The following is a 12,178-nucleotide window of genomic DNA, read 5'->3' on the forward strand; positions in this document are numbered from 1 at the left end:
GGCTGTTTTTGTTTATCTGCAAAGGGACTAGGACGACTGATCTGTGTAAAGGAAAGAATGAATGGGGCCCTGTATCGAGAGAGTTTGAGTGAAAATCTTCCATCAGCAAGGGCATTGAAGATGAGACGTGGCTGGGTCTTTCAGCATGACAATGATCCCAAACACACTGCCTGGGCAACAAAGGAGTGGCTTCATAAGAAGCATTTCAAGGTCCTGGAGTGGCCTAGCCAGTCTCCAGATCTCAACCCCATAGAAAATCTGTGGAGGGAGTTGAAAGTCCGTGTTGCCCAACGACAGCCCCAAAACATCACTGCTCTAGAGGAGATCTGCAAAGAGGAATGGGCCAAAATACCAGCAACAGTGTGTGAAAAGTTTTTTGATTTGGCCTCCGTTATTGCCAACAAAGGGTACATAAAGTATTGAGATGAACTTTTGGTATTGACCAAATACTTATTGTCCACCATGATTTGCAAATAAATTCTTTAAAAATCAAACAATGTGATTTTTTTTCTTTTTTTCCCATATTCTGTCTCTCATGGTTGAGGTTTACCCATGTTGAGGATATCAGGCCTCTCTAATATTTTAAAGTGGGAGAACACAATTATTGGTTGACTAAATAATTTTTTGCCCCACTGTATAATTCACATAATTAAAGCTCAAACTATGAACTTTGTTAACTATCGAGATTAACATCAATGACACAGTCGTAATATTTATTGTATGGTCAAAAATAGGGGTGGGAAACTCCTGAGATGATATGGTATGTGATACAATATCTCACGATAACGATTATCTCATAATATGGCAATACAACAATTATTGATAGAAAAGTCAGGAAATCAATCTTTCAGTCAATTTAAATCAATCAATTATTTTTATTAATTATTTGTTTAAACCTGTCCTGTTCAGCTGCTTTACATGGAGAATGGGAATCTGAGTGTCCTATTGGTCTGAACAGTTTTAATGTATCACATGGGAGTAGGAAATACTCCCATTGTGATTATTCAACGTGTTTTGTTTATAAGGAGAAAGCACCGAACAGGAAGGGGTTATGGGGAAACAGAAAAAAAGAAGGAGAGAAAGACAGAATAGGAGAACAAATAACAAGAAATACATTGAACGCCTACACTAACTATGAATATGTTGGTGCTATCGTTAGCTAGGTGTATTTCCGGTTTACACCATGTGGGGGACCTGATGTCCGAGGAGACAAAGGCAAAACGGGGGGGGGGGGGGGGGGGGGGGGGGGGTCAGAAAGATATGTGATTGGGATGGGGGGTGAAGTGTACCATCAACCATGAGAGGTGTAGAACCCAATATAACATGAATCAATTGTGAGAGTGGATATGTTGACATCCTATTCTATGCTGCTTGATCGCTAATCCTGGTACCGATAGTTTATTTACTTAAGTGTGTCTAATTGCACCTACTCATGCGTGTGATAGTCCTGCAGACAAGTGGAAAATGCCTCTCGGGAGCCGCCCCAGGGCCATGGCCCTTCCCCAGCCAATCAAGTGGGGCGAGCTAGCGCAGCCCATCCCTTCTCCCGCAGCTCCAGCAAGGAGGCCGCTGTCATCCGCTCGGGATCCAGGGCGGTCCCCCGTGCCATCCGTGCTCCCATCAACCAGCCTTCAGGGAGGGGATATGAGGGGATATGAGGGGACCCCCCCCCCCCCCCCACGCCCATCCCTACCACTGCTCACCCACCTGGCCCAAGAGCCACCGCCGCAGCCCCCCAACCGACACGGCACACCACGGGCCCATCAAGCCTGGGGCAGCACAGGATCCCCACCCGGAGCAAGCGTGTATGATGCAATAAAATCTAGGGGGAGCCAGCCCGGGACTGTATGGCCCCATTTCGACTCTCCCCGAAGGCATGAATGGGTGTGTAGGCGCCAAGGTGAAAGATATATACAATGCAAAGTGAAAAGTGTGTGAGGTAAAAGGCAGGCTTCCGCAGGCGGTACCCTGTTCGCCTGAACCACCGGCCGCAGGGCGAGAAAAGCACCAGGGCCCCGACAAACTCCCGACCCAGACTAACCCCCCACCCTGCTTCCGCCCGGGCACCCACCACGCACCCCCAGACAGGTGCCACAATGAGTGCCGGACCAGGGGATTCCCACCATCCCCACCGGCAGGGGACAACACAGGCCCCAGGAGGCACCCTGATGACCCGGGCGACAGAAGCGTAGCAGCAGCAGCAGCCGCAGCAGGCAAGGAAAGGCGGACGAAGCCGGGGACAGGCGAAGGGGACGGAGGTGCACCATCATCATCATCTTGCCCAATGTAGATTAGTCAGTAATAACAAAATATCACTTTCATCCAGTCATTCCCAGTCCATGATTGGCTTTAGTTAGACTTTTCTATGAAAATTGAATTTCCTTTAAGCGGTTTGTTTGAACATGTTTATTTCGAATACTTAATACATAGGTACCAATAATCGGTGACAATAATGAAAAGAAAAAAACAAAATATGACTATTCGAAAAGGAGTGAGAAGAAGTAAAACTTATTTACCCCCCCCCCTTTGTCCTTAAGTCCTGACATATTAGTTCCATTCCTTACATTTAAATATATACATTCTTGTTTAACACATATACAATCTCACCATGTAACCCTGCATATTACCTATACACAAATGTTGCAAAAGCCCAGTCTATTAATCAGCCCAGAAAACATAAATGAATAAATAACCGCAATGTTCCATATCACAATAACCACAACACCCTAGTTGTTATCCATATCTCCCATATCCTTATATTTTTTGAAAATCAAATCTTTATAGAGTTTCTTAAATTGTCCTATATTTATACATTCTTTTATATCCACACGAAATTTCTTCAATAGTCTCATCCTAAATACTAAAACGCAAAAACTTTTCCTTGTCGTCTGAAATCTGGGCTCTTTGAAGTCCGAATAACCCCGTAAATTGTAACTTTTTTCATAGTTTGTAAACAACTGCTGAATATTCTGGGGTGATAAATTTCTTATAGCTTTGAATATTATTTGTGCTGTTTGTATTGTACGATATTAGAAAATTTGAGCAATTTAGTTTAGTTTAGTTTATTCACACATTGTATCATGGTACACACAAGAACATGGTCATATATACAAGCAGTTCATCTGACAAGATGCATGAAAGGGACACTCCGAATAGGCTATTTAAAGCTTTTAGTAGGGGCCCAGTCAAACAACACACACATACACACATCCATACACATACATACAATTAACTATGGGAAATTTCAAAATTCTGATTACATCGGATTTGACATGTGATACCTTAGGAATGTTATTCAAAGACAGCATATTAAGCATACATAGCAAGGAGATGAGTTTTCAGTTTTTCCTTGAAAATAGAGATGGAGTGTGACATTTTAAGTGTTTCGTCCAGTTCATTCCAGATCTGTGGTCCTCTGCTAATTTTGACTTAAGAAATAGTGTGTTTGTATGATCCTGTTAACCAGCTTTGTGTATGATCCGTAACGCCCTTTTCTGAAGTACATTTACTGAATATAGCGAAGTTTTGTCATTATTGCCTCATACCTCGGCACTGTATTGCAAGTAAGGAGAGACGAGTGAACCATATAAAGTGTGGAGTGATTTGGAATCCAATACCCATTTTACTTTATTTATTATTGCAATGTTCCGTGAAATTTTGCCCTGTATATATTTGATATGTTGTTTCCAGTTAAAATTTTCATCAATAATTACCCCCAAAAACCTGATTTCATGTGCTCTCTCAAATTCTATCTCATCTACTTTTATTTTCAACTGAGCATCGTTTTTACAGTTCCCAAATACCGTATTGGCCCGAATATAAGACTGTGTTTTTTTGCATTGAAATGCGACTAAAAAAAGAGGGGGTCATCTTACATTCCCGGTCTAGACATTGTACCCATTCACGACGCTAGATGGCGCCAGATATCATTGAAGCGATGTTCTGTCATGACAGATCTCAGCTGCTCTCAAGCTTAACCAGTTTGCATTATTTTATTGCAATGTTTTTCCTTATTCAGATTTGTTCCAAGACTACAGTTACAGTTAGACTTCACTTTGATGGTTAATGCAGTTATTGCAATTTTTTTGTTTTATCACAACAGATTAGTTTATTTACATCCCAAAAACCAGAAGCCAGATATTAAGATTTGAAAAGGCAAAATAACATGCTTTTTCTCTCAAATATATTGTTATAATCATTTGTTTCGGATGTACTGTAATTATTTTCTGTATAAAAATTGATTTGGTGTGCAAAAAGTCTTTTATCAAACTTGAGTCTTGAAAAAGAGGGGGTCGTCTTGTAATCAGGGCCGTCTTAAATCCGGGCCAATACAGTAATATTATTTTTGTCTTCTCTAAATTTAATGATAATTTCTTATTACTGAACCATATTTTTAATTAGTTCATTTCTGTTATTATTTCCCCCTGCAATTGTAATATTTTATTCCCTGAGTGAAAAATATTCGCGTCATCAGCAAATAATGCAAACTGCAGTAGTTTGGAGACCTTGCACATATCATTTATATACAAAAGAAAGAATTTGGGGCCTTATACTGACCCCTGGGTGACACCACACATAACATTTGTGTTTGCTCACAGATACTGATTCCAGTTGGGACCTGACCCACACTGTCTGAACGACAATTAAGCAAACTGTCACATTCAATTCTCAAGACGTAAACCATGAAGAAAAAAAAAAAAAAAAAAAAAAAAAAAAAATTTTAAACGACATTATACTTTGACACAGCTTGGCATGCCCCACTGGCCATAGCTCCAATTTTCTGAACAAAGGCTGTTGGCACAAAGCGTTGTCTAAAGGTGCTTGAAAGAAACTAGATCAGCAGCGTGTGAGTACGTGTGTGTATTCAGAGCGTCAGAAAAGGGAAAGGAGGATTAATGATGAAAAGGTCGAGAGCGGCACTTCATGTGTTTGACATCCATGAGAATGTAAATTGTCGGTCTTGCATTAAATGCAAATCATCTACTTACAAGACAGACGATCTGTTTTCCGGGAGGTCTAGCAGGACCGGTGGTTCTGCTGTCTGGGCAGAGTTGCCTGGTTGGGTGGTGTGGGACACAGAATCTCTGACACCTGAGAAAAGAAATTGAATTATTTATTGTAGTCTGTTAATTGGGCAACGTGTTCTACAGACAAATACTGAGTTGCTTCAACCTTTGCAGCTCTGAGTTTCCACATGGATGCTCTACAACGTTTGATGGTTGTGGGGAATTTGTTCATTTATGACTGATGCTCACGCTTTATAAGCTTGAGGTCTGTGCTCAGATGTTATTGCACAACAAACTCAACCAAGCTTGACTTTAAACACCAGTAACAGAAAAGGGCTTTCCCCAAACTGTTACAACAATGTTGGAAGCTGATAATTGTCCAAAATTGTGGCATGAAGGATAAGATTTGAGAGCCTCTAACTGCATCCCTAATCGATGGCAGCTTTGCATGTAATGCAAAAGCAACCATCTATATTATTCGTTTTTTTTTTTTTTCCTTTCGAATGGACCCCCCAAAATTAACGTTCGTGCCAAAACATGGGCTTTTTCAATAAAATATTTTTTCAAAAATGTATGTAGTAATATAATTTTTATCTGATTCACATAAACCATACATCAAAAATTTCAGGAAGGTATGGGCATAAAAGTTCTATACAGAATGTCAAAAACCTAAGGTCCCCCAAAATTCGCCCAAAACCTTCCTATTTGTTCCGAATGGGATGCCACTGCCATGTAAGCCTTTCCATTCATTTCTAATGGCCAAAATTTCTCTTTCATTTTCAATGGCAGAAAAACATGCGTGGCTGCGATTTTTTACCAAAAACTTACCATTACAGCCCATTGACATTCAACAGGCGGCCAAGTAAGTCGATGACAGCCATGCATGTCCTTGCCAATGATGGCCATGCATGCCGATGCCATTGACAGCCATGTATCTCGATTCTATTGATGCTAATGTACCTGGATTCTATTGACAGCCATGTACAGTGGTACCTCGACATATGATCGCTTCAACACACGATCTTTTCGCATCCGACGTAAAATTTGACTCGCCATTCGTTTTTACATTCGACGACATACTCGAAACACGATTTATGACAGCACCGCAGTTTGTTTTACCGCAAGACGGACGCACAGCCGATGTTCTTGTGAACGAAATTAACATGGGGTCCAAGAATGTTAGTTCAGGTGGTGAAAAAAAGGTTAGGGTGAGGCTTACCACTGAAATATATGAGCATGGTGTGCGCATCCGTGATCTGGCTTGACAACAAGGTTCGTAGAATGTCTACAACCTCGACGATCCTCATTCGACACTCTTTATAAATTAAGGTCCATATATCCATCCATCATCTACCACTTAATCCGGGGGCGGGTAACAATTATTATTATAACATCGCCAAAAAAATCGCCAGCTTCGTCAGGTTTTTAATCATTTATTTCAGAACTTGTGCAACACAACAGGCCAGATGTCTGCTGCAGCTGAACAAAGTGAAAGTAAAAAGTCCTCCCTCACTCCCTGATACGTCAGGTACACCAAGCAAAACACATCTGCCACATTAGAAACCAATTCGTTACATTGTTATAGGTATTATTACTACTTTTATTATATTATTATTAAAATTTGTTTTCATAATTTATTTGTTTTGCAATGTGTAATTGTTATTTGCAAATGTACCAGTAGAATTTATGAAGGATTTAGTGTAAGTTTTCGGGCTGTGGAATGAATTAATTGAATTATAATGTATTCTTATGGGAAAATCCTGCTCGACATGCGACCATTTCGACTTACAAACAAGGTCCTGGAACGATTTAACTTCGTATGTAGAGGTACCAATGTATGTTGATTCTATTGATGCCAAGATACTTCGATTCCATTGACGCTTATGTAAATCGATGCCATTGACGGCCATGGACGTCAAAATATCAACAGGAAATGACCTGATATCAACACAAAGTGACCATATAATAGCCCCAAATCAACAGGAAGTGACCTGAAATCAGCAGGACTTGACCCCTAAAGGACTTACCTGTTAAAGCAAAGCTACCATCGCGACTTCTCCATAAATTGCTTTTTCTAGTTGGAATAGAGGTTGTGCTATAATTTAACTATTAATCAATAGATTGACATTGGGTGTCAAAGTTGAATTCAATCAGTCTAATACCAACTTTCATACCTTATATTTAACTTTCACAAAATGGCAATGATACTGGAAAAACTAAAAAATGTATATGATATAAAACAAAGTCAGACGAGCAGGTATGATTTTTCTTTAGAGCATTCGAAAAGATTCTCCCATTGTGTTAATAATGGAAAAATAACAAACGCTTAATTATCTCATCCCAAATCGTCATTCAAGGTATTTTGTTTTCATTGTTTTGAATGATTGATGTATTTAGACCACCTGAGTTAATTGTCTCTGCCTTTATTGTAGTTTAGATATTCATCAGGTGTTTCAAATCCAGTTGCGTTGCATGATTTGATGCGGTGTATCTGATTTGAGTTTTGCTGCTCTCTTAATGGCAGATATCCATTACGTACAAGGTTTTATCCAAACTTGGAAGGGGTCTGAGTCCAGTCATCCATGTTTTATATATGGCGGAAAACACTCAGGTGACTTGAAGTTCTGCTCTGAGACCCCCAATTTGGCCAAATTTCAAAATTGTCGTATATGCATGTGTGTACATTAGGGCTGCAGCTATCGAATATTTTAGTAATCGAGTAATCGACTGAAAATTCTATCGATTAATCGAGTAATCGGATAAAACTTTTTTAATTTTATTTTATTTTTTAGGTAATGAGCAATTACAAATATAGATGAGAAAACAAGATATTTCATCTAATATTGAACCATTTTCAGTCAATCAATGACTTTATTTGTGTACTATTGTACTGGTTGTGACTGTACAGTACATTGCGAGACCGTGAAATTGTTTAATTTATATTCTATTTTGTTTGCTACAGTTTGCTTTGTTTGACTTTTGTGAGTTTTGATACTTGGTTACAAGCTTAAAAAAAATAAAACTTCTCCCTTAACTTCTTTCTTTTCCTCTTTTAGAAAAAGGCTTGGTGCCATCTACTGTAAGTACTGACAATCATTTGGGGTGAGAAGTTTGAAGTATGCTGTGCAACAAAATCTGATTAATATACAAAATATGGACGAATCGGTTGGATTGCATGTATGGGTTTCACAGTACACTGTGACGAAATGGAGGGCCAAAAATATGGGCCCCTTGGCATTATTTTGCTTAGGGCCCCCAAATGGCCTGGGCTGGCCCTGACTATTCTCCCTATATTTTTCAAACACTGTGAGAAATAGTCTGGGACCCAGCCCATTAACGACCTCTCGAGCAAGGTACAAAATCAATCGTCCAATCAGATTCGTTTATTTGCGTGACGTGTTCTTAACGAGTAACGTCACTCTTGCGCGCCGAAAGTCGTGTCTACAACAACACAGATGGCGAACGGGAGAGCCGAGAATTTGTTCCAAACTGCGGTAAAACAAATTTAAATTACCAAAAACACATCGAAACAAGTCATTGACAACAGTCAACATGGCTCGCGCTAGCCATGTTGAATAAACTTCTCCATTCTCTGCCCACGCTAATTACTTGTCGCTTTAACAACGCCGTGTCTGCCCGTCGGTGATTGGTCCACTCCGCTGTCTGTTTGCTGTGGCTTGCTCCGCCCTCTGAATTTGATCCGCCGGACGGTCGCCAGACTCAATTGCTGGAACAGCAGTGAGTCTGGTATACCAGGCAAACCTGCTACCACGTAGCAACATGCGGGCGTAGTTTTTAGCAACGTCGTCGCAGTTTGTAACGGCTGTCGGCTGCAGTAAGGTATTTTTTTTATTGCTTCTTTCTCTACGCACGTGATGTCAGCGCGTTGTCCCGCATTAAAAGTAGTCCGGGCAAAACGTGATGCTTAGAGCTAGCAAAATTAAACAATTCCTCGAGGTGAATATAATTACTCGGATCAGTTTCTAAACTTGAGTTACTCGAGTTGCTCGAGTATTCGTTTCAGCTCTTGTGTACATCATTGGAAAACTTAAAATCTCAATCTTCTGGGGGAAGAAAAATTTCGAACAGGAGGGCATTTAAAAAAAAAAAAAAAATTAAACAGCAACCCTAACTGTAGGTGAGAGCACGCGAGAGCATAATTAAAGATGATTTTAACGAGATATTATCACGTACTTAACTCTTTTCGATCCAAAAGCTCCATGTAGCATGTATCACTGAGCGTTAAGACACAGCTGTGAATGGCCACAGCTGGCTTTTTAGGGGGATTTTATGCGTGAAACATGGTAATATAACAACCGTCGCGATGCAAAAATCGCAGACATCAAGGAGTCGAGATTTTCATTTTCATATATTTACCCTTTTAAACTTTTTTTTTCAATGTTTCTTTGTTTGGATCGATTATTTATCATCTAAAATATTGGGGAAAATGCGACAGTAACGAAAAAAATACAATTAAGCGTTATGAAGTAGATATCTGTGACTTTTTAACAGACGCCGATTTTTTCATTGTGACGTAAGTTGTTTAAAGTTTAAAATATGCGAGTGTATAATAAAAAAAATTGTTTTTTGTTTTTAACTAAATATTAGACTTCAACTAATGATTCTAAGCTAAAAATGACAGACATTTCGAATAATGAATATGATTACTTACCTTCTTTTTATGGAAACAAAAGCGGTTGCGCGACGTCTGTAAATGGGGGTTTCCAGGGTCAAACGGACAAATTAAAAATAGTTCGGAGGCTTATTGCGCCATGAATCTGCTATGGAAGCATATAGACATATTGTTCTATCAAACACAACAGTTCTTTTGACTTAAAATACAGCAGTTTATTTTAAAGAGGGGTGCAAGAGCAGAAACTGCTTTTTCAGTCTTGTCAGTGTTTCCGCCATATATATTAAGGGTGTAACGGTACATGTGTTTGTATTGAACCGTTTCGGTACGTGGTGCTCGGTTCGGAACGGAGGCGTACCGAACGAGTTTCTGATGTAATGTAACTAGGGCTGTCAAAATTATCGCGTTAACGCGCGGTAATTAATTTTTTTAATTAATCACGTTAAAATATTTGATGCAATTAACGCACATGTCCCGCTCAGACAGTATTCTGCCTTTTGGTAAGTTTTACAGCAAGGTTTTTATTGCTGTCTAACAGCGAACTCTTGTGGTCGCTTTGCGACATGGTTTATTGCTTTCTTGCCAGTTCAATATGGCTGCACGACGTCTCGGGCTGACGCCTACGTTGTAATGTTGTGCTCATATGATCCTTGGACAAGATTTGTCCCTAAGTATGGTTGTTGTAAAGAATGTACATATTATGTTAGGAAGCGAAATGTTACATTTTTTGTATGAGACACTTTTTGTTTATGTTTAGTGAACCTGTATAGCGTGCTAAGCTAACGTTGTTGCTAATGCAATGCTTGTGTACTTTTTTTTGTAGTTTCACTACGGTCTAAAGAGGACAGTGGTTTGAGGCCATTTTATTAATAAATCAGATGAAAAAGGAAGAAGTCTGATTATTAAGGCGTCGTTCACTAGCTGTCTAGCTTTGGAAAAAGTAGACGCTTCGGAGTGAGGACAGCATAGACAGATTTAAATGACAGTAGAGTGAAATGCCCACTACAGTCCTTATGTACCGTATGTTGAATGTATATATCCATCTTGTGTCTTACCTTTCCATTCCAACAATTTTACAGAATATATATATATATAATTTACAGAAAAATATGGCATATTTTATAGATGGTTTGAATTGCGATTAATTGCGATTAATTACGATTAATTAATTTTTAAGCTGTAATTAACTCGATTAAAAATTTTAATCGTTTGACAGCGCTAAATGTAACCCTTACTTTTCGAGGCTGTGAGTCAATCGGGTTACAGTTTCTTTGTGTAGATTATATTTACTCCGTCTTCTCTACTATAATGAGGACCAACAGTATAGGGACAGTATAGACCCTACCCACCGACGTCACAAAACCACGTGCTCGCTGTATGGTTCCGCCCACTTGTCCGTCATTTTGTCTCTGTATTAGCATTGGTTTCAATTGATCGAGGAATTTAAAATGCATTTCATGGAAGACCCGGTGCTTTCTGATGCCGTAAACTCACTGGATGTGTTGCATAAAAGGTGTTATGTGGAAAAGCTTCGTTCTATACAGTCGCCAGATCCATATTTGATGCCCAAATCGATGTTTTTCGACCCACTGTCTTCGCCCTGTCTGCCTGACATCTGCTACGCTGATATTTACAATTATCTTGTCCACACAAAATCAGCCTATTCTCACGAAAATTTGAAAAACTTCAAGAGCTTGGAGGCTTATAAATACTTTGTTGCTGGTTGGGTGAAACAGGTCCTCGTCCACAAAAATTCGGCAGGAATCTATCTTGTGCTTGGAAAGGTGAGTTACGAAATTTTCAATTCAAAATCTTTTGTTATTGCTAACATCCACTGTCAAGTCTAATGTATATCATGTCGTTTGTCAATGGAGTTAAGGCTTTTAATGTTTATATGGTTTAGCGATAGCACTCTCACTACATACATACGTGTATGTTGTCGGCGATTAGCCTAGCAATGATCTTAATTGTGGTTATTTGTCAGCCCAAAACCCTCTAAGTATATCTTAAATGCATCTTACCGGATATAAAATGACTACTACATAGTCTGTGGTGATTTTTTGGTGCCCAGTTTTCACGTCGAATTGCAGCCGTCCATTTCGCTCTCCTCTTTGGATCCCTCGGAATACGGTAAAACTTCAAGTCTCTCCTTCCATCTTCTCTGTTAGTGCAACCAACAGCCACACACGCCTTCACCATTTTGATTATTAATGCTAAGGAGCAGAAAAACACGCCGTAAATAGGAGGAATGTACGTAGCCGTAACAGGTTAACACTATGTTTTGACGGACAATTGGGCGGTACCATTCAGGAGAGCGGAGTTGTGACGTCACGTGGGTAGGGTCTATAACTCAGAAACGTCAACGGCGCGACAACATGGCCGCCGCGAGAACGCAGTGAAACGCGGGCGTTAAAGTCAATCAGCCAATGCACACCAGTCGCAGTGCGGCCGCGTGTTAGACGCGTCCCAGAAGCGGCTCAACACGACGGCAGAGTTTATTATTTGACGCGAGACGAGACCCTCCTGTGTCAATACTACT

At 39.9% G+C, this 12,178-nt stretch overlaps 1 protein-coding gene across 3 annotated transcripts in view; it reads right to left on the bottom strand.

Moving 5' to 3' along the window:
- The window catches only part of mmp17a (matrix metallopeptidase 17a), a 265,578-nt gene that overhangs the window by 20,882 nt on the left and 232,518 nt on the right, over positions 1 to 12,178 (bottom strand). For all 3 annotated transcript variants that reach the window (XM_057818400.1, XM_057818399.1, XM_057818401.1), the window contains one exon: positions 4,989 to 5,091. In XM_057818400.1, the coding sequence (XP_057674383.1) occupies positions 4,989 to 5,091 (103 nt within the window). The remainder of the gene's footprint in view (positions 1 to 4,988; positions 5,092 to 12,178) is intronic.

The sequence above is a fragment of the Corythoichthys intestinalis genome, chromosome 17 (assembly GCF_030265065.1).
Source record: "Corythoichthys intestinalis isolate RoL2023-P3 chromosome 17, ASM3026506v1, whole genome shotgun sequence".
NCBI classification, from domain to species: Eukaryota; Metazoa; Chordata; class Actinopteri; order Syngnathiformes; family Syngnathidae; genus Corythoichthys; species Corythoichthys intestinalis.